Here is a 27,172-nt window from a genome sequence, read left to right as displayed (position 1 = left end):
TTTCACACTGCCTTTTATTTAGTTAGCATTTCCCCAGAGCCACCTCCCACCTCCCCCATTTTGGCTATTGGCACAGTGTCTAGTTGCCCTGTGGTCTCCATAAGTGCTTATGAAACCTGTGTACAGGTCAAAGGCAGCATTTGTAACTATTCCTTTTATCTCCCACTACTTTTATTCCTCCCACTGCTACAACTTGCATCCACTTCTACCTGGTCAATCTTGACTTTTGACTCTAAGAGTGAAATAAAATGTGCAACTGGACTTTTGAAAAAAAGTGAGCAATTGCTAGAAGACTTATCTTGGTGATGGCAGGAATTGTAGTCTCTCTTATTCAGTCCTAGTCTCAGTGCTTGACACACGTCGGGCTCAATAAATAATTCCAAAAAGACTGAGTTCATAGCAATTATAACTGTTTCATACCAGTGTTGTGTTGTATATGATAAGGATTTTATGGAAGGATTTATATCACTTCCAATTAAAAAAAAACTACTTAAAGTATCTTTGTCAACCACACAATATAATATAGTGTCTTTTCCACTTTTGGTGATTTCTATTAATAGCCCAAAGTAGCCATATACCAGGTTGGGGTTGGACCATATGGTCCTGGAGGCAGGAGAAAAATGAACACTTGGTCTCACCCTTCCCAACATATATGTCCTCCGGAGATTTCGTCTCTTACAACTTTTGCATTTTCTAGTAAGAACACAAGAAGAGAGGGAGAAGTTTTTACATTTAGTAACATTTATTTATGCATTCAATACCAAGTACAGAAGTGCAAATATCCAGAGTCCATAATTAAGTCAATTAGGAACTAACAGAGAAAGTAATACAAATTGTAATAAAGTTAACATGCTGGTACTCTTTAGTTACCATACATGTAAATCAGCCCGTCAGTCCCACACAACAAAAGTACCGCCTTTTGTTTTGGATTTATTCATTCATTTAATTATTTTAAGTTATACAAAACTGATTACCATAAGTACAGCCAACCGTTTTTATTTTTACGTTGTGTGTGTTGGAAAAACACTAAAACATCGGTCTACACTTCTATATATTGTTATTAAAGATTAATCCGACCAGCAGCCCAAGGACATAAAAGCGATTTCCACTACTGCGCCAGTGCACTGGGCGGGAAAGGCCTAGCCACGGGAACATGAGAAGCTACAGAAGCATTGCAGGGAGGAGGAGAAGAACACCGAAGAAGGAAAGATAACTTGGGCTCTCACCATCATGCACGTTTTTTAAGCAACACGAAATTAAAAACCACATCTAGTACACTTTTCTCTATACTTTAGTGCTTGACACAAGTGACTCAAATATCCTAAGAGTACAGGAACAGCCTAAAAACAGCTGTTTCAAAGTTTGTCTCTAAGATTATGGTACTGGGGGGAGAAACAACCGACTTGCCGTAACATGTAAGAAGAGAGCTGTTACCACTCCAGACATTGCTGTTGTGCCCAATCCCGGTGGGATATCAGTTTACTCAGCGTGCCTTTTAGCGCCTGGGATTTTAGCCTGGATCCTAAAAAGACAACATCAAAAGGTAATAAATCACAAGTGTTATTAATAAAAGTATTTTATGACATTATGTGTTGTTGCTTTAATTAGCTTAAGTGATCGAATAGCTTAATATTTCAAAAAATAATTTTTATGTATGAGTGTCCACAAACATTCTTTTTCTTCTTTTTGAAGTGGTTTTTAAAAAAACATTTTACTTTCCAATTGCAGTTGACATTCAATACTATTTTGTATAGTTTCGGGTGTACAGTGTAGAGGTTGGACAATCATATACTTTATTTACAGAGTGTCCCCCTCGGTATTTCCAGTACCCGCCTGGCACCATACACAGTTATTACAATATTATCGACTATATTCCCTGTGCTGTACTTTACATCCCTGTGACTGTTCCGTAATACCAATTTGTGCTTCTCAATCCCTTCACCTTTTTCACGCTGTCCCCCGAACGCCCCTCCCCTCTGCAACCATCAGTCGTTCTCTCCGAATCTATGAGTCTGCATAACCACATTCCCTTGCAGCAATAAGAAGAATGTGTAAATCAGACAATGAATGATCCAAGAAGGCCATGTTTCTTAAATTATAACGTTTTAGGTAAACAAAGATAGTGACTTATTTCAGGATTACAGCAGCTGTGATAGAGGTAGGTGACCATTTATCACCAGTCTGGGACATTTCTGAAAGAGAAAGACAGGGCTGTTACTAACTATTCCAGGACATTAGGCATAAACAGAGATGGTCCCAGGTAAAGGAACCCATGACTAATCTCAATGTGGTCAAACTACCCAGGCTGGAATTAAGAAACCTGAATCCTAGTCCCTGCTGTGCTACCAGTCAGCTGTGTGACGTAAGGCCAGCTAATGAGCTTTCCTGGTCTTACAGCGTCCATTTTTAAAGTGTGGATATATCTCCAAAAACCCCCCAAAACAGTAATTTGAAAGAATATATGCAGCACCCCTATGTTCACTTCAGCATTATTTACAATAGCCAAGATGTGGAAGCAACCCAAGTGCCCATCAATAAACAAGTGTGTAAAAAAGTGGTGGTATATACATACAATGGAATATTACTGGACCATAAAAAAGAAAGCAATCTTCCAATTTTTGACATTATGGATGGACCTAGAAGGTATAATGGTAAGTGAAATAAGTCAGGGCAAAATAAATACCATGTTATTTCACTTATATGTGGAATCTAAAGAACAACATAAAAGAATAAACAAAATAGAAGTACTCATAGATACAGAGAACAGATTGATGGTTGCCAGAGGGGAGGGGTGTTAGGGGACTGCATAAAAAAGGTGAAGGGATTAAGACATACAGATTGGTAGTTACAAAATAGTCACAGGGATGTGAAGAACGGTATAGGGAATAGAGTAATTAATATTGTAATAACTATGTACTATGTACGGAGCCAGGTTGGTATTTGACATATCAGGAGGATCACTTTGTAAAGTATATGACTGTCTAACCACTATGCTGTACACCTGAAACTGATACAAAATAATACTGAATATAGGCTGTAATTGAAAAATAAAAGTAAAAAATAAAATGTGTGATTTGGTTGAGTCAAAAAAAATCTTCATTCACCATGATACCTGAAATAAACCATCAAAACACCTGAAAGTTTTGTTTAATTGAGAGTTTTAAAATTTGTACTTATTTTCTGAAATAATACTATTGGAAAGAGCATGAATATGACTCAAGTAAGTGAATGAATGATCATAAATCAACCTCTCATTTTATTATCCTTTTTTTACCCCTACCTCATCCACTTATGCCTGCTTAAGACAGTCTCTCCTCTTTACAAGTTGCACTGTGTAACTTACTTTGCCACAATAGCATTTATGTGAGTCCTCACAAGTCCCAGATATTGGTCAACCTGTGCCTACAACAAGGAAGAAAATAATGAGCACATCCAAAGTTCATGAGGCCAAACGTAACATGAATGTTTGACTTCACACAGAACTTACCTGGTGCTTAACATACACTACAGGTAGAGTAAACATTGAAACCACAGCTGGGATGAAAAACAAATAAGAGTATTAAAATTCTGAGAGTCACCAGTATCTATAAGCTTATAGATACATATTTATGTAGTTTTGTAATATTATAGCATTTATAATAGCCAGCATTCTATTCTAGATAAAAGAGGACAGGGCAGTTCCTATGAAAACAAAGGGATGCTGAGCCCTTTACAGATAGTAAATCATTATCCCTAGAATGAGGGTAGATTGTGCCTTCCTAAGATGAAAATGGATTTCTGTCCATAACTGCCATTGTAATATACATTAGAAGAAGAAAAAAACCCTTCAGACTAAGGAATTCATTATTAATGTGTAATATATATCTTCTACTCTTTATTGAACTATGGTCAGGGAAATGCGCAGCACTCAGGGGATCTGGTATTTGTTCCCAGGAATCTATCAATTCAAGCTAACGGCTAACAGCTAACAGCCCGGGAAGCTCTATGCTCACGGAGCCTGTGGAGGAAGACGTAGCACGCTCATCTGTCCTTACCCATGAGCAGCAGGGTCAGGCCGTTGAAGAGAGCACCAACGTAAGTCAGGAGCCACATCAGGACTGCAAACTGAAAAATGAAATGATTATCACAGCTTCTAAAACCGTGACAGGTAAGGGTCTCATTTCATTGACTTTTTAGATTAGAATTTGAGGCAAAATATATCATGATTTCAACAGGAAATGTAGGAGCACTTAAAGCTTGTCCCGGGATTACTGCAAGAGGGTCCTGATTACTTTTCTCAGAACCCTTTGGCCTGTTTCTGTGTGGATCCATGAGCTAAGAATGGATTTCACATTTTTAAATGCTCAAATAAAAATCAAAACAAGAAAAATGATATAAAATTCAATTTTCAGCATCCATAAATAAAGTCTTATTGACTAAGTGGGCAACCTAGGCCAATCTGTAAAATAAGGGGATTAGACTGGAATAGCTCCATGGCACGGTACAGCTAGAAGTTTTCTTACTCGAGAATGTAATTTCTACTTGCATTTTATTCTCCAGGATGTGGGTTTTGGTTTATTATATTATACCTTTAGGGGAAAAAAAAACAAAACTCAAGACTGTCTAGTGAGCAGCTAAAGCAATCGTACTTTTAGGGAATCCACCAGGTCCTGGACGAGGAAGAGTCTCCTCAGTTCTTTAAGCGTGTTGTTCACGTAAAACTGCAGGCAGTCCGTGTACTTCTGAATCTGCTCCTGAGAAAGGGTGATCTCGAGCTCCAAGTAGGCCCTGCCAACAAACCATCCCCACAGAGCACTCATCAGAGGGGACCCCCAATAGCTAAGTTTTCCTTCTTTCACTCTGAGTGTGACAGCCGGGTCGTCCTGGGGGAGGGGGAGAGATGCCAGCCAGTGGGCACCACTCCGTGCTCGGGGGAACGGGAGAATCATGGCGCCTCGTGGGGCGCTGTAACCGCTTCTGTTCCCCAAAGACAGCATCATAATGTGAGCAACTGTCCAAAATCAGCTCATTTTCTGAATTCTCTAGATATCCCTGGCCCACCAGGTAACCGTGAAAGTCCTCATGTCTTCTTGGCTGAGTGGACATGAATTATCTTTTAAAATAGTTGAGATGCTTGCAAATTCTGGCTGCCAATTATTGTTTGTCATCTAAAGCGGTTAAGATTGCATATTTAAATTCTGGAAACTTTTTCCAAGATTTTTTTCTAGAGAGCTCGGAAAACTCAAGTGAGGTGGGCCATATTGAAATGCTCACAATACCTTTGTTTATTTTGTTCATGAGATTCCACATGTAAGTGAAATCATACACAAACAAATAAAATAGGAACAGACTCAGATATCGAAAATAGAATGACAACTGTCAGATGGGGGAGGGTTGAGGGTCTGGGTAAAAAAAGTGAAGGGATTAAGCAAAAAACACACAACACAAAACACCTCAGAGACACAGACAACAGTATGATGCTTACAAGAGGGAAAGCGAGTGGGGAGAGGTAGAAAAGGGTAAAGGGGGATATATGGTGACGGAAGGAGACTTGACTTTGGATGGTAAACACACAATATAATAGATGATGTATTATAGAAGTATACACTTGAAACCTATGTAATTTTACTAACCAATGTCACCCCAATAAATTCAATACAAAAAGATAATCATGTACATAAAGATAAATACACACACAAAAGAGAGAGAGAAAGAGAGAGGTATCTTTAGTAACGGCATTTTTCAATTGTTCAAATGGTTATATTGAACTCTTGGGTAGATAAACCAAGCTCTCAAATATATGCAAATCAGTGCATCCTCCTGTTTGGCCACGCTCCTCACAGAGGTCCACCCTCCCTCTCTCCACGCCCCTCTGCACTAAGACAGGCCGTGCTGTCTACCCAGAGGACAGCCCTAGAGCACTTACAGTGCCTGCCTAACTCTGGGAATGGGGTGAAGAGGAAAGCAGCATTTGGCTTGAGTTTTAGGGAGTTTATATGGAAATATTATGGGTTTTCTTCCATTTGGGAAAAAATAATACTGGTTTGTATAGATCAGTGATGGGCAACCTTTTGAGCTTGGTGTGTCAAACTTCGCCAAAAAACTGAGCATAACTCTGGTAGTGTGTCACTTTGAGGAAAAAACATTATTTCGCAAATGTTTCATCCTCGGCATGCGGCCGCCTTAGCGGCCGCGTGTCATGAGAAATGGCTATGTGTGTCAGTGCTGACACGCGTGTCATAGGTTCGCCATCACTGGTCTAGATAGTTTGTTTTGATTCAAAATGTACTCTGCGTCAGATATTTCTTTAACTGATAAAAACAAAGGAAAATCCTACATTTTAAAATGGTGTCCTAAAGGACAAAAAAGTAGTTGAGCAAATTGTAGTTAGACTCTTGCTCCTATACTGGGCATTGGGAGAAATAAACCAAATGAAAGATAAGTTCCCCTTGTGACTTGACTGTCTTGGGGGCCAAGAAAGCAGGAGAAACCAGCTTCTCCTGAATGGCCGAGAGCAAAGGTGGGGGCGGGGCGAGACTCTAAAAGTGTAGTCTCTGGTCCCATGACACTCCACTTCACTCTTCCCACCTTTGGGATGGGAACTTGTGTAGCCAAATTATAGCCCCAAAGACACTTTAACTCTGCATTAGAAGAAGGCCACGTGCATCCCAAGAACAAGAATGCTCAGCCGGTAACTGGGTTTGACACGGAGGCCAGGAGCCAAAGGCTGGGAAGGGACATCTGATGCACAGCCTTTTCCCTTGTGTCAACAGGCCCATAACACAGTCATCTTTCTCCCTTTAGGAGCCTGGTGCACTGAGGCCTTGATTCAGCTGACTGGGGGGTGAGCCAGGTAGGGCGGAGGCGTCCCGGTGAATTACTGGGGCTGGCTGGGAAACCAATCTGGCAGCACCTACGTGTGCCATCCATCGGCAGAACTGTCCCTGCTTACAGGAGGTGAGGACACCTGCTGCGGAGCCTGCGCTCTGGGGCCAGCACCAGGCGAGGGGTGACTGACAGTCAGGGCTAAAGGTGCCCGAGCTCACCACCTCGAATCAGGAGATAAACTGGGGTGCGGGTGGGTGGCATGTAGCCAGCAGTGCTAATACCTCCCTTCACTACATTTCCTATATTCTCCAAGTATATTGCCTTAAAAAAAATAATGTGTTCTTCAATATTCATTCCAGTCAGATCTCCCTGGTATGAAAATGCAGATGAGGGAACATTATAAGACTGTTCATGACCCTTGCACCCCTCAGGAGATCGGCCCTTTGAAATTAAATGAGAGAAAGCCTAGAAGTGGAAGTCCAAACACCTGGTCCTGGCTCTGTGCTCTGGACTGGCCCTGTGGCCTTGGGTGAGTCACTTTACTGCTCAGAAACTCATTTTTCCTACTTGTATGGAAGGACTATAATGCCCTGCCTTCTTCACAGAGTTGGGAGGATTAATTGTTGAAACACTTTTAAAATGGTACAACATTGTGTGTGTGTGTGTGTGTGTGTGTGTGTGTGTGTGTGTGTGTGTATCCTACCTAATAATAGAGTAATATGCAAATTGACCGTACCTTCGCTATACCCACCAGCCACGCCCACCAGCCACGCCCACCAGTGAACCATTGCAGGGACGCTGGGGTGCGGCCGAGCCCAAGGCCGGGAAAGCCTCCACCTGAGGCTTTCCCGGCCTTGGGCACCAGCGGGGAGCCTGCACGGATCGCAGGAAACCACTGGGGGTCCGCTCCTAAGATCTGTAGCAGGGAGGCTGGGGTGCAGCTGAGCCCAAGGCCGCCGCCCGGGGCCAAGCCCCGACCCTGAAAGAGGGCAGAAGGCAGTGGCCACAGCCAAGGCCTGGGTCCCTGGTACCGGCAGAAAACTGGTGCAGGCAGCCAGGTGAATGAAGGTCTATTGCACGAATCTTCGTGCAAACGGGCTGCTAGTATATATATGTGTGTGTGTGTGTGTGTGTGTGTGTCAAGAATTATGATTACTATTAGGAATAATTAAATATAAAATACTGTTAAATATAAATTTGTTTTAAATTTATATTATATAAGTAAATTTATGTTACATTTAAATATTAAGTATTTAAACCCTGGCCAGTATGGCTCAGTTGGTTGGAACGTGGTCCCATGTACCCAAGGGTTGCAGGTTTGATTCCAGTCAGGGCATATAACCCAAGTTGCCGGTTCAGAGCCCATATGTCCATATTTCTCTGACTCTCCCCCTCCCTTTCTCTCTCTCTGAAATCAATGGAAACATATCCTCAGGTGAGGATTAAAAATAAATAAATTTTACATATTTAATTGGTAATAATTAAAACATTAAAAATCAGTAAAACAATCAGTGTTAGAAGAGAGACAGTTGAGTTTGTTTTAGAAATTCACCAGAAACATTAGATATTAGAAGACAGGTTGTTAAAGTAACCCTTAAGAGGCCTGTTAGGTCTCAGAGAAACATGACCCAAAGTGTAGGGGAGTGAAACAGCGGCAGAGGGAAAGAGCCCGTGAGAGGCTGGCCAGGGCTGGCCTGGCTGGGCACTCACTTGAAAGGGTGGCCCTCGTCGGTTTTCTGCACGGCTTGTAAAACAGACTTGTAGATGCGGAAGCTGATGGTGGCCGAGAGCACGGCGAGGGCCAGGTAGGCCACGACACTCACAACGCTGAACTGGGTCAGGGAGAAGAGCAGCAGCAGGAAGCTCCCGAACACTATCCCCGTCTGCTTGATGTCCCGCCAGTACAGCAGGTCAATAGCTGTGGGAGGAGACACAAAGCACACCGCACTTAACGCGGGCAGGGCCCAGGGAGGCCGCTGCGGCGGGCTGGCAAAGCCGTGGCTGCAGGTTCTCACCGGCCTTCGGATCCCTAAACCCAAGCGAGGGGACATAGGGCTTTGCCATTCCATTTTGCTTTGGAAGAATCTTTTCCATCCCTGATGATGGTTCATAAATTCACAGATACGAAAAGGCTGTTGACTCTCCAGCAACTCTATCTCTATGAACATATCTCATTGGGCTATGCCAGTGGTCGGCAAACTGCGGCTCGCGAGCCACATGCGGCTCTTTGGCCCCTTGAGTGTGGCTCTTCCACAAAATACCACGGCCTGGGCGAGTCTATTTTGAAGAAGTGGCGTTAGAAGAGTTTAAGTTTAAAAAATTTGGCTCTCAAAAGAAATTTCAATCGTTGTACTGTTGATATTTGGCTCTGTTGACTAATGAGTTTGCCGATCACTGGCGCTATGCCATTTGCATAGTGGCCCAAATTATATGACTTTGAAGCAAAACTGAAAATACATATGACTTTGTGAAGAACCTGTTCCCTTGCCTGGCCAGTGTGGCTCAGTGGTTTAGCATCGATCTATGAACCAGGAAGTCATGGTTTGATTCCCCATCAGGGCACATGCCGCCCAGATTGCGGACTTGATCCCCAGTAGGGGGCACGCAGGAGGCAGCCAACCAATGTTTCTCTCTCATCAATGATGCTTCTATCTCTCTCTCCCTCTCCCTTCCTCTCTGAAATCAATATATATATATGTATATATTTTTTTTAAATAGAACCCACTCCCTTGTTTTTGGGTGGCATTGATTGTGTGTTTCTCGAGGCCCTGCTGACAATTTTACGTCTCAGTGGTGGCCTGTAGGAGTGCACAGCAGTCACACAAGTGTTTCTGTGCTGAGAAGGAGCAACAGCAGTGAAAAGAGAGGTCCTGGAGAAGCAGTGCCTTCTGGGGAGTGGCAGCAGGCCCAGGAGATCCCAGCCAATGCCCGGCCTGCTCCAACACTGAGGGGTAGGGGTAGCGGCTGTAGGATCTGTGACTTAAAAATCTGAAATACAAACTTTAAAATCTACATCACATCTATCATTCAGTTATTTCCCTCTTTCAATCATTTTAGAAAAAAATTTAAATTCAAAACACTTTCAGATAGTACCTCATTTTGAGAAGGCTAACCCCTATTTTGTAAATCTACTGTTTGAAATTCTCTGCTATTTAGATAGTCCCTTATTCTGTAAAGTCAACTCTGCTATTTTTAGACAGCCCGTTATTCTGCAAAAATAACTTTGCTTTCTAGCCTGCTAGAATAATAAGGAAGATAAACTTAGCTGTCTGACCTTGTAGGCCAGAGACTAGATACACCCATACTCTCATGCCTTGCCAGGTATATTTTTTTAATTGGATAGAACTGTGTTGTTTTCAAGGTCACAAGCTTCCAGTGAGATAATCACTAAGCACACATAGGGCTGGTTCTTTAATAAAAACAAAATTCCTGCTTGTTGCTCTGCTCAGAATTTGAATTCGTTTTTCTCTGGGTCCACCAGTGTATATTAAAGTGTAACTCCAAACGCTCTAAGTGTTGCTTGTTTGTTTTTTTCCAGTCTTCTGCAAGAATTTAAACCTTACAATAAACTCTATTAGATAGGTGGTCACCCCTTACCCATAGTTTTGATTTCTGGGGTCAACTGTGGTCCAGAAATATTAAATGGAAATTTTCAGAAATAAACAACTCATAAAAATTTAAATGTATGCCATTCTGAGTTGTGTGATAAAATCTCAAGCCCTATTGCTCTGTCCCACCCAGTACGTGAATGAACCCTTTGTCCAGCGAATCCACACTCTTCATGCTCCAAACCTGTTAGTCATTTAGTAGTTTCTACATTATCAGATGGACTGTGGGGGTATCACAGTGTTTGTATTCAATTAACTCTGTTGTACTTAATAATGACCCCAAAGCCATTCACATAGCTTTTATTATAGTATATTGTTATAACTGTCCTATTTTATTATGTTACTAGAGGCCCAGTGCATGAAAATTCATGCACTGGGGGGGGAGGGTCCCTCAGTTTGGCCTGCCCCCTCTCACAGTCCAGGAGCCCTCAGGGGTGGGAGGTGACCTGGCAATCAGGGGAAGGCGACACCCTACCACACCTCTGCTGCTGCCACTGCCGGCAGTGTAAGCCTCGGCCCTGGTTACCTGAGCCTCGGGTGGCCCTGGGCGGATGGGCAGCTGCCATCCAAGGCTTGCCTGTGCCTCGGGCCGACCCTGGGCGGCTGGGGGGCTGAGGGGACTCCGGAGGCAGGCGTGCGGAGTGGCTGGACCCACCTGGGGGCTGGCCCGGCCATGCTGCACACCTGCCACCCTGGCGGAGCTGAGGGGACTAGGTGCCGCCATCTTGTGGCTGTGGGTGCAGCCATCTTTGAGGGCGTGACAGTCAATTAGCATATTCCCTCCTTATTGGCTGTGGCCACCACCATCTTTGTGAGGGCATGATGGTCAATTAGCATATTCCCTCTTTATTAGATTGTTGTTAATCTCTTACTGTTCCTAATTTATAAATTAAACTTTATCATAGGATTGTATATTTAGGAAAAACATGGTACACAGAGTTCAGTACTATCCAAGGTTTCAGGCACCCACGGGAATCTTGGGATGTATTCCCCACAGATAAGGGGGGACTGCTATATAACAGGTGAGGAAGTTAAAAAGTTGAGAAACTTGTCTACTGACTAGTTACGAGGAAAAGCAAGATCAAAACTAAGTTTGAATCTTTTTCCAAAACAAAAACAGTTGTATCTCTCACAATATTTGGTTATATATTAAATGTCCCCAAAAGTCTGCAAAATTAATTTGGGCAACCTGATTATGTTTAAATCTGTTTCTAGAGTTAGGTATTTAAAATGACTTTTTTTTTTAAGTGAAAGTGACTCATCAGCAGTAAATAGTCATTGGTTATCTATTTAGCTAGTAATTGCAGGAATGCAAATATCATAAAATTTTGTTCCTGCTTTTAAGAATCTAGCCTAGCCGGTATAGCTCAGTGGTTGACCATCAACCAGGAGGTTACAGTTTAATTCCCAGTCAGGGCACATGCACAGGTTGCAGGCTCAGTCCCCAGTAGGGGGCGTGCAGGAGGCAGCCAATCAATGATTCTTTCTCATCATTGATGTTTCTATCTTTCCCTCCCTCTCTCTTCCTCTCTGAAACCAATAAAAATATATTTTTTTAAAAAAGACTCTAGCTTGGAAGACTGGACATTTACTTAAAAATGCATCAGTGCCAGTGTATCTTGTGTTGTTGGTAAAAGGTGATTTCAAGGAAGGGATAGTACTGGGATTGATGACAGTGGACGTGGGATGGTTTGTGAATGTGGGAGCAATTTGTTAAGAAGATGGGGTGGATAAAGGGAAATATTATGAGAGATTCATTGACAAGAACAGTGACTAATTAGCTGTGGGAGAAAGGAGGAAGAGCTAATTAAGGGTGAAAGCAACATTTCCAAGCTGGGTGACTGAGTGATTAATATCACTGACAAAAGTAGGAAATCCAAGGGTGAGCTGGTTTGAGGAAAAGCTGACACTTGGTTTTAAACCTCTGGGTTCCGACGTGATGACATCAAAGCAGGGTATTTTGGCATAGCCGGGGGCAGAGATGGAATAGGGATCAGGGATGAGGTGAGATGGACAATTACACGCAATACGTATTAATTTTTTTTAAAGCTTGGAAATTAAATGATTTTTTCTAGGATTTGTTAGAGTAGCTGTGAGTTAAATGCCAGTAATATCATATTCCAATGCTATTCAGATGAATATATACAGTAGGCACTTGGACTGAAATTTAGTAAAAAGGACTGAATACTTACATTTGGCTGTACTCTGAGTGGAAATGATGATTGAAGTCATGAGAGTAGAGAAAACCTCCAAGAGAGGCGAGACTAAGGGAGGCAATTGTGGTTGAGTAGGTGCTGGGAAATTCAAAAGTAATAAAGAAGATGGTAAATAGAATGGTAGTTCGAGGAGTCGTAGCAACAAGTTAACCTTGAGGTTGAGTGAAACCTGGAAATGTTAGTGGAGAGGGCGGGCTGTGGCCACAGACATGTGTTGAGGTGGAAAGGGACTAACACAAAGTGGCTGGAGGTAGATTTACTTAACAATGAGTCCTGAGCGCTTCCTGAGACTGAGGCGAATGGGGTCGGACTTGAAGAGACTAGGAACAGTGAAGACCTGTGTTATTCCATACACTTGCGGGGAGCCACAGGTGGCTACTGAGCACGTGAAATATGGCTAGTCCTTCTGGAAAAACTGCCCATCAAATTTCAGGCTTAGTCCGAAAGAGGATGTAAAGTACCTCATTAACGCTGTTTATATTGATTTTTGTTGTTGTTGTTGAAAGGCTAATCCTCTGGATATGCTGGATTAGATAAAATATATTATCAAAATTAACTTTATCTGTTTCTTTTTTTAATATGATAACTAGAAGATTTTAAATTACTTATGTGTCTTGTTATCTGAACTGCACTGATCTAGAAATGATTCAAAAAGAAATGGGTGAAAGGACTGCTAGAAAGTGAAGAGGGTCTGGTTCAGGGGAGGCTCTCCAGAGGGCCCAGTCAGCCGGGCTGGAAGCTGGGTGTTCTGAGCAGCAGGCGGTGGGGCTGAGCCAGGGCCGTGAACTGGCACAAGGAGCATGGTGGGAGGAGGTGACGATCCAAGAGGACGGAATTGGAGTGAACACCCTGGGCCCGGAGTGGGAATAGGAGGCAGTGAAGACCGTTGGGCTGAGGGGCTGGGGGAATGGCAATGGCTGTGTGTGGTCAGAGAGCTGGCAAATGGCCCGAAGCTCTGATGATTCAGCGGGAAGGGTAGGAAGGGGTGGGGTGTGATCAGAGAAGAGAATTTCTGTGTTGCCAATCTGCTGTGCAAATGCCAAGTTTTCACATTTTAATTTTGCTTACGGTGATGTAAGCTCGTGTAGGAAGCTTTTTCGTACCCAATCCAGAAAAATGGATATTTGAATCAAGTTTCCTTAGAACCCATGTTAAAAAACTACCAAGAACTCTGCAACTGCAATAAATTACCCAAAGTCGTCTTTGGGTACAACCAAGTATAGGTGGCTTTTCTCTTCTTTCAATATCTCCTAATGTAGAAAGGCCAGGTGAGAGGCTGTACACCAGAGTACACATTCACTAGGCGTACTCACCAAGACAGGTAAATTACTGTACTGTTTTTCCAGTTGTGAGAATTACAAGTGTCTTCGCCAAAAGCCATATGGCTTTGAAATGAGAGATCAGTGTGTCCTATCAACCTGATAAATGGACTGGGTTTGGTGATCTCATCTCAGTCCCCAAGCCACAGGTGGGGGCACACACTCAGCCTGCCTGGGGCTGACTTAGTGCTAATTCACCTCAAGGGTGAACTGGCAAATTTGAAATACTGAAATCAGTGCTACCCACACTTCCATGATCCAAGCAAGAACAGAGGAGAAAAACAGAAGTGATCCAAGGTTTTAACTAATAGCTAAATGGAAATGAAATGCTATGTCAAATTTCTAGAAAACAGCCCTTTGATGCAGTCCAAAATTTTTTGGTTTATGAAACTATTATAAATGTATTCCATTATATGACCTAATAGTGGCTGCAGTACTCAGAAAATTTATTAAAAATGTAGGAAGTAAGAAGACAGTGGTGAAGATTTATTTATAAGGCAAAATGTGGAATAATATGAAATGGCAATAAATTATGCACAAATATCTGCATTATTGTACCATATTCCTAAATATATTTATTTATATTCCATTTTGGTCCAAAAAAGATTACAGGGTAGCATTGCCTCCCTTGCTGTGAGAAGTTAATGCTACTTAAAAAAATTTTTTTTAAATTGATTTCTTTCTAGAGAGTGAGAAAGGGAGAGGGAGAGAGATGGAGAGACCAAGAGAGAAACATCAATATGAGAGAGAAACATTGATCCATTGCCTTCCATACACACCCCGACCAGGAACATGTGCCTGGACTAGGAATCAATTGGGAATTGAACCTCAAATTGAACTAATGACCTTTTAATACACTAGAAGATGCTCAACCAACTGAGCCATACCGGCCCGGGCAGTTAATGCTATTTTTAAAAGGCCAAGTGAGGAAATCCTATTCATAGGTAATATCAGCATTTCAACTAAAGGCTTGTTGAAATGCTCTTGACTTTTACTTTTTATTTTAGCAAGCTTCCAAAAACTGGTTATGATAATTGACTACCTTCTAACAAGGATTAGAAGGCTATAAAAACCTCAGTTCTGTAAAACCCAGTGTCCAAAGCAGTATAGAAAAGCCAGTTTCTCTGATTCTCATGAGGCAGATAAAATACCAGCCCCAAAAGTTAGCCAGAAGAAACAGTAACTTTCCCTACTTGAACTTCCCTTTATTTTGCTATCAAACTGGAGAAACATAATGGAAACAGATGCATAAAAATACTTCCAACATACACAGAGACCTTCAAAGATGACATCTTCTGGCCAACAAATTCATGAGCTTCCTCTGCCTTGAAAAGTCTCTTACGTAAATTAAAACTTTAAATGGTCCTGCAGGCGCCCTGAGCCCAGAGGGGAAACCGCTGGAAGGGACTTTTGCTAATAAAACACCTGCAGTGGTTCCATTGCCCAGGCCCTTGCTGCACAGCTCCTAAAGGCAGCCAAGATACTGTCAAGAGAAAAATGGCAGCGCTATTTCTGGAGGTTTAAATCATTCTGTAGATGTTCTGAAAGGGGAGAGACACCAAGCCTGGTGCTCTGTGTAGACAGTAAAAGAGCACAGCAGGTCACCCACACGGATGATCCTCTACGTGAGCTTCGGTGGAACAACGAGGAATGAAGGATTTGGTGAGCAAAGCCACAGCCAGCAACGATCTCTGGTATTTTAATTCCTTGGGAGACAAAAGCAAACACATTCTTCTAATGACTACCCTTCAGAAACATCAATGCTTTCATGTTTCTGTGAATTTTGTGAACCAGCTGAATGTGGTTTCTGTTTGCTAGTTCTAAGCACTAGGACCACAGTCCCCACTTGCTGCAAAGGTAACACAAGGATGCTTAGGCCCATTGTCATGGTGATGGGGTGGGCCTGGCTAAGAAGTGAAACAGCAGGGCCTAGGATTTAAGACAGTAGGGGCAGCTCCTCCTGCTGAAACTCCAGCAAACGGGCTCATTTAGAGGAGGCTCCACAGGGCAGCTGGCATCGAAGGCAGAGATGGCCATATGGAGAGAAAAAGAGACACATGCTCGTGGAGGGAGGCACCCAGAAAGATTCGCAAGGTATTGAACAATGAATGCCTTCATGTGCTTTTTCTTTCTTTCAGCTTCCTGGCCATATCAAAGTTCAAAACTGTTCATTTGGTGGGTGGTCATCAGTCGTAACTAGCCACAAAATCTTAAGTCTGGGCCACACCCTAAAGATCCAGCATTGTATGGGAATAGAAAAGAACCACGGAGGTAGACAGCTGTTGGTTCTTTATAAAAATAAATGAGTAAATTTAAAATTTTTGACCAAGACCATAATAATAAAAGTATTTCTTGAACTAAAAAGATGTAAGATAAGGATAAGGGATGATTTCTTTTTGTACTCCTGTTCCACTCAATAAAATGCTATGTCCTTCCCGACCCCTATTACCACGAGATTTGCTCTGCAGAGTGATGACATGTACCCGAAGACAAGACATACAGTTTAACCACATCTGAAGCCAGCCCACTGTGAAACAAGTGGAACTGCAATACATTCTAAACATTCAAACCTGTTATGGTTGTACTTTTCACTTGTTCATAATTAATGCCAGTTTGGGCAAAGAACTTGTAAGTAATGCTTGCATTATTTTCCTCCCCCCTTGGAAATAATGAAAATATAAAAGAACTTAAGGATTTGATTGTGTGAAAATTATAACTTTGCTCAGCTTTAACTTAAAAATATAGCTCAAGTATATTTGGAGGAAATAGAACTCTATATTTCTAAGTTCTAAAACTCCTAATAATGTTATCTTATTTAAAATATATTCTGTACATTTGGAATACAATTGTAATTATCAAGATTTTTAATGTAGTTATTATTACTAATTGTCATTGGCAGATGATGGCTTTTAAAGACTTATTAATGTCAAATTCTTAGCTTTTAAAGTGTGAGTTTAATTATAAGGCAACTGTGTTTCTTTGAATGTTTGTGTGTACTTTTGTAAGAACTGGAAAGGTGACAATATGTAAATATTAATACACTAGAGGCCCGATGCACCAAGATTCGTGCAAGAATGGGCCTTCCTTCCCCTGGCTGCCGGCACTGTCTTCGCTCTGGCCAGAGCCGCCTTTCTGCCTTCCCATGCTGCCCAGAGGCCCGGAGCGGCTGGGGCGGGGCGGAACACCTGTGTTGTTGCCATGGTGATGACACAGGTGTTCCACCCCCGCTCCACCCATGTATGCAAATTAACCCGCCATCTTTGTTGGGTTAATTTTCATACTCACTCCTAATTGGCTGGTGGGCGTTGCAAAGGTATGGTCAATTTGCATCTTACTCTCTTATTAGTGTAGATGACCAGATATGCACATAACTTAGGACAGCATGTTGAGAAGGATGGGAAATGTATTGGTGATGTACATTTAATTATTTCCAAAAAGAAAAGTGATAGTCTGAAAACTATCCACCCATGTATGTTAGCTTTTGTTTGCTGGATTCAGTGGATTTTAGAACTTGGTTCTATTATAAGCTAATTTAAAATATATCGATTACAGATTCTGGTCTCAAATATATTAACTAGTCTAAAGATAAAAAATAATTGAGTAATAATACCATTTTGAATATAAGAAGAAATTAGGAGGAAGGCATGGAGGAGGTAGGGGAACGAGAGAGAGAAAACTTTAAAAAATGATGCAGAAGAAAGGACCTGCTGATTATGATGAAAGGTTTCATCCATAATCCCTATTAATGTAATCATAATGCTTTAATCATAGAGTATCAGGAATACTGTTTTTGTAATTAAAGAAATATTAATTCATAAAAATCTGAGAAAAATTATAGATTTGAAGACATGGATTTAGACCAGTATTTCTGTCACCCTTTCTCACCCATGGTGGATCTTCCTTTAAAAGAAAAAAAAAAAGACACGGCAGAGGGTCCATCTGTACAGTCTAAACCCAAAACATGTAATTAAAAAATGATTGTAACCTACTGATGTTTATCAGAGTATTTTTCTTAATTTTAGGTAGGAATAGCTTATAAAGAACCATGCATTTGAAGTTCAGCAATTCTTTCAGTGTCAATTTCCTCCATTTTATTATTTCAAATATGTTTTGAGATATGTGCAATCTTGTTTTATAAAAGCTATTTTCACTGCCTCCCTAACCCTCTATGGTAGAGTTATGGACAATATTTAGCAATTATTAACATTCTTTAACTGTAGGTGGTACGACTTTGGGTGACTTGTGACTTTCATTTGACCTCTCTTCGTACAAATGGGAATTTTCATAATGTGCATGTACCACTCTTAGAAGAACAATAAAGCCATTATTCTCTCCCCAAACTTTGAAACATTTCCTCATAAAGATTCTCTTGAAAATGATAACATAATGAAAAAAATACTTTTATTTTTCAATGGGGTAATAACTACCTACATTTGGTGTGTTATCTGTATAATGAAGCTTTTCTTTAAAAAAAAAAAAAATCCCTTAAAACCCCTGCTAAGCCAGTTTTCCCATTGGATCTCATTAGAATCTGCAGAGAGGGAGTTTGCAAATGCAATTATTTATGTTGTAATAATTGTACAGTATCCTGCCCTAGCTGGTTTGGCTCAGTGGATAGAGCATTGGCCTGCAGACTGAAGATCCCGGGTTCGATTCCCGTCAAGGGTTGTGGGCTCGATCCCCAGTAGGGGGCATGCAGGAGGCAGCCGATCAATGATTCTCTCTCATCATTGATGTTTCTATCTCTCTCTCTTCCTCTCTGAAATCAATAAAAAAATATAAAAAATAATAATAATTGTACAGTATCCTAATAATACTGAGTCCAAATAAAATGCTATATTTGATTATATTGGTCTGCCTTTATGTTTGTAAAATTGCCTTTACTAAAGATATGTAACAAGAGCTTAGGACAGTGATTGGCACATAGATAATACTGATGGAGAATTCAGGATGATGAATTTATAATGATGGTGATGATGACAAAGTTGGCATAAATTGGTTAAGACCACTGCCTTGCTGATGAATTTTGCTGTTTGTAAACCTATGTAAAGAGAGAACTATGTGAAAATATCCCAGAAGAGGTAAATGAGAGTTCACTTTCTGTAACTCAGCACTAGTAAAAGAGGTGGTGAGTGCTGAGATGGGAGGAGTTCTAGATTTGAAGCCAACAGTCACCTCTTCTCTACTCAACATGCCACTCATCAAAAAACCTTGGGCAAGTCACTTAACCTCTTTGAGGCTCTTAATGTCCAAAAGTAAACTGAAAAATCTCAAATAAGAAGACATTTGACAAGTGAAAACTATGTAAATGTGAGGGGTTATTAAATCCACACAATCACCATTACCTCGATAATTCATATTTTTAGAAAAACCAATGAGGAAAAAGGCATTGAGGCAGATAGTAGAGCAGTGAGAAGAGGGGAGCGTAGGTTTAAATCCAGCTTCTGGAATTACTAGCTGTGTGCCTTGGTAGAAGCCTCAGCTGATAACCTGTAAAATGGGGTAGTAATAAAACTTACATGTCAAACGTAACACATATGATTTGTGAGGATTAAAGGCAATGATGCGAGTAAAGTGCTCAGTAAATGGGCCCAATAAATAACTGATGATGTTGTTGTCTTTAAGATTACTGTATACATCGCCCAGCTGGCGTGGCTCAGTGGTTGAGCATCGACATATGAACCAGGAGGTCGAGATTCAATTCCCAGTCAGGGCATAGGCCTGGGTTGCGGGCTCCATTCCCAGTGTGGGGTGGCACAGTAGGCAGCAGATCAATGATTCTATTCTCTCTCATCATTGACGTTTCTATCTCTCTCCCTTCCCCTTCCTCTCTGAAAAAAAAAAAAAAAAAGGATTACTGTATATATAGGTGTTTTATCAGCTTATTGTTTCATTGTCATTTCATTTTCACTGAGTAGAATCAACCTTGGTTTATTAACCAATACTAGGTATTAGTATCATTTTTAAAAACTGTGTAGCTTAGTATAATCTAGACTTTTATTTTTTTTGTTTTATAATCTAGACTTTTAATCTCTTTAAACATTCTTATCTATGGCTGAAATCTTATATATTAATAAAATAAATATAAGGTTCCTTTTGCATGTGTTGTGCAGTTCTTATGATACAGTATGTTGGTTTCAGTAGAGTCTTCATGTGATATAGAATGGGCTGCAATTTCTCCATGGAAGGTTTAATAACATGGAGGAAACCTGAAGCTCACTTTTAAAAAATATATATATTTTTTATTAATTTCAGAGAGGAAGGGAGAGGGAGAGATAGAACATCAATGATGAGAATCATTGATTGGCTGCCTCCTGCATGCCCCCCCCCCCCCCCACTGGGGATCGAGCCCACAACCCAGGCATGTGCCCTTCAGTCTGCAGGCCGACGCTCTATCCACTGAGCCAAACCGGCTAGGGCTCACTTTCTTTATTCCCTTTTCCAATAAAACCTTTCTCCTTGGAATAGTTCTAGAGAACATTATCAAATGTTACATGGTCTTCTTTGAACTGTCTTCTTAGCTGCTCCTAGATCACACCCATTCCATCACTTGCATACCAGACCTTGTTCTGCTGGTCTATGGATTGGGCTCAATAAGAATTATTAAACACCAGTAGCTTCAAACCTGACTATGTACTAAACTCACTTGAGGAGCTTTTAAAAAATATTGATGCTTGGCCCAATTGATTCAGAACCTCTGGGGGTAAAGGCATACTTTGTGTTTTTTAAAGCTCTCTAGGTGATACTAATGTGCAGCCAGGGTTAATAGAAATTGTTTTTGATAATAAGGGAGCTAAAATGAAGAAGATACATTGAAAATGCTAAAAAAAATATCTTACTGTAGATTTAGTTTAGATGAAAAGTTCTCCTAGTGGGGAGAAAAGGGAATATTTACTTCTTACCATTTCTCTTTTACATATACCCACCTAGTTATTAGTCAGTTTTCATCAATTTTCAAGATAATGGCTTTGTTCAATTTGACAAAAGGAAATCAATGGTACTAAAGTCTACCAAAGGTCACTGCGTGCAGAAGACCCTCAATGAATATTGCATTAATCTTCACAAGTTGCTATATATTGGAAATGGAAATGGTTTTTTTCAATGGTTAAGTAATGGCATTTTGTGTCATTTTGTGATTATAAATGTCCATGCATTTTAACCACCCTCACCCCTTATGAGAAGGTCAACTGAGCCAAAATATATAGAATTATGATGAAATAATGTCTTATATTTTATAGAAATAAAACAAAACTGCCATCTTTTGATATCTACTTTTGCTAAGAATAGAAGAAACCCATAATCATAGTGTAAAAACCAACTCTGTTCTGTCTTTATTTCCAACTCAACTTGATATTATATCAAGCCATAGTTGGCTGTTGAGTGTGTATATTGAACAAACTGGATGAATCTAAACACATAACGAGAATGAAATATCAAGAATTTTGTATATATTCTGCCTTCTGTATAAAATATATGCTATCCCATATCACTGTCATCATTCTCTAAAATTACTCTTGAATTGCCATACATTTCTTTATGTCCTGGCTTTCAAATGTATGAGGTCCATTTATTTACTTTTGACAGCTGTATTTCCAATAGACCCACCCACACAATTTGAACTTGACTGTATTGTATTTTGTCATTGCCACCCAACCGACAAAATAAGAGGCAGAACAATTGTCTTCTTAATTCTAAGGTTCGTGTTTATTTTTTCTTTGCTTAAAAAAATCTACCAAAGAAAAATCCCACAGGGCATTAAAGATGAAAAGATATCCTATTCTTTCTGTGATATAAAATTACAAGGGGAAGATGCCAGTTGTTTAAAAAAAAAACAACAAAAAAAAACCCCCACAAAAACCAGCTTCTGCTCCAGAGTATTCTTGGTCCCCCAAGGGATGCTGCAGCCCTGCAGGTTAAGTCAAATGCTCCTTCTTCAGAACCATATTTGTTAAATATTAAAAGACACTTCATCTCACAAACACCCCAAGGTTCCTACACAGAATTCATTCTTGCAAATTACCTCTGTCTCCTCCTAGTCTCAAACTGAGCAAGGTGAAGGAGGGCATCTTTAATGTAACAAAGGAGAGATGGATGTGTGAAGTATGAGGCTGAATAAAAATGGCTGAAAAGCAATCCAAGCGGGGCTGGAGGGTGGCCACACCCAGTGCTAATATGGACTGTTTCAAAATAAATCTGTTCTACCAGAGGGAAACCAGCAGTGCTTTTTATTTCCCTCTACTTGTTCCACAGACACCGATTAGTAATAAACAGTAGTTACCAGTGCCCCCCATGACAGACAAAAAGACAAACCCTGAAATATTTCCAAGTGAACCCCCCTAATATGTGGCTACGCCATCATCTCTTCAGGATTTGGAGAACTAGTCTGCATTCCCGAGTCTCCTTTGTGTGACCACAAATAACAAACCCTGAAATGGGTGTGTCCCACTTAAAAGAATGCACTGGTGCCCGCTCAGTTAATGGTTCGACCAGGAGACTGCAGCCTTTCTGCAGGAATGAAATACAGTGGGATGCCCGGGACAATAAGAAAGCATTTTAACTCAGGGACGAGGAGGGATGAAACAAGTACCGAATGGTCAACGGATCCCAAAGAGCTCCCGGAGGAGGCAAACGAGGCCTTATTTAAAATACTAGCTTTACAAGAAAACAAAAAAGGGTGGCGGTGGGAGGGAAAATAAATAAATGGGGAAAAGAAAAAAAACAAACATCAAACACTACCCATTTTGATTTTTTGACATCACAAGTGTACTCCCCCCAACAGAAAGCTCTTGGGGATAAAGCATGCAGAGGTCCCACAGGTGCAATGATGCACAATGGCCGAGTCCGGGTCCCGGTTCCCGTGCGCCGCAGGCATGCATTACTGAAATAAAGAGAATACCCTGACTTTTCCAGTTGCTCCACACACAGTCCATCTTGGTGGAATCGGCAGTGGCCTGCATCGTGCGGGCTCTGGGGGCTCGCCGTTGCTGTCCTGGGGGCGGGGAGCGGGCACTGGGGCGTCGGCGGCCCGGGCTGCAGCGCTGGGCTCGCGGTGGCCGCGGCTGCAGACAGACTGAGGCTGCACCAGCCGGCGCTGCGCGGCGAGGGGCGGGCGGGGCGGGCGCCGCAGTCTCAGCCGCAGCGAATCAGCGCAGCGCGCCCCGGGGCTGCCTGCGCGCTCGGGGATGCGGGCGGGCGCCTCAACGTGGGAGCTCAGGCTCGGTCACCCGGGGGGTGCTGCCCTGGAGACAATCGTGGACCGGGCGTGGGAGGTTTTGGAGAAGGGGGAAAGGACCCAGGGTAAGGATGAGCGCAGAGGACTAGGGCTGATCCGAGGAGTTCCAGACTGGGGCCATATTCTAGAAATTTCTTAGAAATCCAAGAAACCTGTTGGATAAGACGTAGCCGATGGCAGTACAAACGTCAGGCTTTCAGCACAATGTCCCCTAATTGTCACCATGGCTCACTAGCCTCTCCCTCCCCCAAATGTTTACATTCTGGCCATGCTTTATGTTAATTGCCTACCATCTTCAATGATCATATTCTCTCTCCCTTTGGCATATACCAGCGTCATCCAAAACCTTTTTGGCAAGCCACAGTCACTCTAAAGAAATGCCACTGCTCAGTCCCCCAGGGCTTGTGTGTTTCTCCTGCTGCCTTCTGCAGCTCTGTGTGTGGGTTGAATGAATAAATACCCATCAGCATGCAGTGCCTGTCCGCAGCAGGTCAAAGCCCTTGGGCTCTGGACACGGAGTTGGTGGTCGCTGCAGTGGCACTCCAGTTGTGGGGACATCCAAATACGACTCAAGGAAGCAAACGCGTTCGGCCTCAATAACATCATCTTTGAGACTGAGTGTTGGCGGGCCACTGGAGGTGGATGGTGTGTGTAATTTGATTGATAAAGTTGGTTTCCAAGCCCAGTGAGTCAACGGCTTTAGGAGGCCCCAGTTACAATGCAGATGTCAACGGCAGAAGCGGAACAGTGAGTGGTGACCTACTGAACTCCTTTACCAGATTATCCACCAAGGCCTTGAGAGAATGGCAGGGGATAGGCATGTTTCTCATGAGGACAAGTCAGAGGCAGCACATGGAAAAAGGAGTGGGATTTGGGCATTCTGGGAAGCGTTGAGGAGAAAGACCTAGCATGAGGACAGAAGATGCCTCGGGGACCTCAGCAACATGTAGAAGGAAGGGTTCCCCCTTCGTTTGTTGTAACACGGCCTATTCATTAATAGGAATTCTCTCTCTCTCTCTTGGAGAAGTGAAGCCTTTGGGGTTCCTTCAGTTTCCATTCCTTCCCGGACCCAAATCTACATTTGGGTGTCCTGTACCAGTAATCTCAAGGTTATGCTTGTAAGATCAGATTTATCTTTCATTTTCTGAAGCATATACACTTTAAAAAGAGATCTTTAGGATAATGCACGTTCTTTTTAGAATATAAGCTTCTAGAGCAGTGGTTCTCAACCTTTCTAGTGCCGCGACCCTTTAATACAGTTCCTCATGTCGTGGTGACCCCCAACCATAAAATTATTTTTGTTGCTACTTCATAACTGTAATTTTGCTACTGTTAATGAATCGTAATGTAAATATCTGTGTCTTCCGATGGTCTTAAACTCTACAGCAGAGTAGAGTTTGAGACCAAGATTGAGAACCACTAGCAGGGTCTAGACTCTAGAATCTAGAGGAACCAGCTAAACCTCTCTGAATATCTCTTGAACACCTCTGAAATGATTCTTATGGGAGCTTAACAAGAAGGACTTCAGGAGGGTGATCTGACACTCGGGGCAGCTGAAGTCTTCTACAAGAGGAGGGGGGTCAGGGCTCCCACTGGGCTGATGGGAAGGGAAAGCAATGACCCGTTATTACAAAGCACTTTTCAAAGTGACCTGCTCTAGAGACATTAGTGACTTTTAATATTTATATTCCCTATCCCTCACCTCCCAATTTTTTTCATTGTCGTAGTCATGTTTGGGAATTCAGTCAGCGAAATACTGAGAAGACTGGCACTTGATGAATTCTCACTGAAGGATGTGGGGTTGGACAGACTGCAAACAGGTGGGGACAAGACTCAGAAGGCTGAAGAGGGAAGGGGTTGCCAGGTGGGTTGTTGCTGCCCTACCCACTTTTCAGCGGGAAGCCTTTGGAGCCTTGGCCACTAGGAGGCACTGCCAGTTCAGCGATAGCCCCCGTCATCAGCCTTCAGTCCAGAAGGTGCCCCCAGGTGTCTTTGGTGGTGAGTGTTCATTGTCCGCCAGGTTAGCAGAGCCAGTGTGTGTGGCTAATCTGGCAGTACTGAGCACTGAAGCAGCACGTTCCTAGCACGGAAGAGGAGGCAGAGGCCAGCTCCTCCTCAAGTGGAGGGGAACTGTCAGACTTCTTAGGCCATGCGTTTTCACTGGCCACAAAGTTGACTTTGGAATGTCAGTTTAGCTGAAAGACCGCATTCTTTTTAGTCGGGTAAGTCTGGAGAGAAAAGCCTTATGGCACCCCAAAAATCAATACAGCAGTTCGATAGTTGAAGTTTGAGGAGATAAGATGGTGGATGCCATAGACAGACACACTCTCATGAAATAAGAATGGGGGAGGAGAGCCTTTAGATTAATGCTTAGATGGTTAAGAGAAATATAAATGAAATTATTGAAGGAGAATCAGACAGAAGAGTATGAGGATCATGCCTGGGAGGTAGGGGATGTGGGTGTTAGACTCACCTGTGTTGCAAAAGTTAGTTATGTGAAATTTATCATCTCTGACCTCTCTCTTACACAAATGAGTTATAGCTTTAAATGTTTGTTTCTACGAAATAATAAGAATTTATTTCCTATAGACATTGTAAGTGGGTACTTTCTTTGCACCAGTGCCCACACAGTACTAATTGAAACCTCTTGCCAAGATCGAAATGATAAAGTGGGTAGAAAAGATATGCAAATTGCCCTTAAGTAGTGAAAGAAAACAGAAAGCAAAATAAAGCTTGCTAAAAGCAGGCAGGAAATGCCACTGTCTTTAAACGAGGAGCGAACAGACGGGCTTTGTACACAGCCAGTTTAGAACTCGCTTTAGGTGCCTGCCAGGAGAGGAAGTGATTTCTTTAGTTTTCAGGGGGAAATCATGCACGAGGCAGTCTGTTCCAAGGAAAAGTAAAATAGTCAAGTTTTGTAATCCTATCCAGGATTGAGATGAATGTTGAAGGCTGCCTTGCCCAGGGTGGCTGTATCATGTCTGTCTCCTGTAGCATCAAGATTCTACTGATGAGAATCAGTGGCACCAACATTAGTATATTTATTCAATAATTATCTACTGAGCACCTCTGTATGCTAGATACTATTCTATCCATAAAGCAAAGTTCCCGTGTTTAAGAAGTTTATATGCTCATGTGTATTATTGGGGGGGGGGGGGACATCCTATATAATAAAAGCCTAATATGCTAAGTGCCTGGTTGTCCGGTCGGCCATTCAACCAATCAAAGTGTAATATGCTAATGATATGCTAAGGCCGTTCAACCGCTTTCTATGATGTGCACTGACCACCAGGGGGCAGACACTCCAACTGGTAGGTTAGCTTGCTGCTGAGGTCTGGCTGATCAGGATTGAGCGAGATGGGCTGGACACGCCCTGGAGCCCTCCTGCGGTCCCTCCCCGGCTGGCCAACCTCCCGTGTCCCTCCCCAGCCCTGATCGTGCACTGGTGGGGTCCCTCGGCCTGGCCTGCGCCCTCTCACAATCTGGGCTGAGGGACACCCCTTCCCCACTGAGTGCGTGAACTTTGTGCACTGAGCCTCTAGTATAATAATAAAGGAGAAAAATATATGCATTTCACTTGTGATCAATTATACTGGGGAAAACAAAGCAGGTTAAAAGGGGATAGAGAATGGGGGTGGGGTGGAAGTTTGTTTTTTCTAAGGAGGGTCAGCAAACGTCTAATTCATGGTAAATTACAGCAGACACCTAATGCAGTAGTCGGCAAACCGCGGCTTGCGAGCCACATGCAGCTCTTTGGCCCCTTGAATGTGGCTCTTCCACAAAATACCATGTGTGGGCGTGCACGTACATTGCAATTGAAACTTCGTGGCCCATGCACAGAAGTTGGTTTTCGGCTCTCAAAAGAAATTTCAATCATTGTACTGTTGATATTTGGCTCTATTGACTAATGAGTTTGCTGACTACTGAGCTAATGGAAGAGAAGAAGAAAGCCATTAAGATAGTATATGGGAGAAGAGCATTCACAGAGGC

At 42.2% G+C, this 27,172-nt stretch overlaps 1 protein-coding gene across 1 annotated transcript; it reads right to left on the bottom strand.

Moving 5' to 3' along the window:
- Positions 1–773: 773 nt before the first annotated feature.
- On the bottom strand, positions 774–22,972 carry LOC103283687 (reticulon-1-A). The gene is made up of 7 exons (XM_008138988.3): positions 22,847–22,972; positions 8,518–8,725; positions 4,629–4,767; positions 4,035–4,104; positions 3,488–3,534; positions 3,344–3,402; positions 774–1,522 (listed from the first exon to the last, which is right to left on the bottom strand). The coding sequence occupies exons 1-7, from the start codon at positions 22,905–22,907 to the stop codon at positions 1,480–1,482; spliced, it is 627 nt and encodes a 208-aa protein (XP_008137210.2). The 5' UTR covers positions 22,908–22,972; the 3' UTR covers positions 774–1,479.
- Positions 22,973–27,172: the final 4,200 nt, after the last annotated feature.

Source organism: Eptesicus fuscus, chromosome 5, assembly GCF_027574615.1.
Source record: "Eptesicus fuscus isolate TK198812 chromosome 5, DD_ASM_mEF_20220401, whole genome shotgun sequence".
In the NCBI taxonomy this organism is placed as follows: Eukaryota; Metazoa; Chordata; class Mammalia; order Chiroptera; family Vespertilionidae; genus Eptesicus; species Eptesicus fuscus.
The sequence above is the reverse complement of the archived record's forward strand: the minus strand, read 5'-3'. Positions and strand labels throughout refer to the sequence as shown.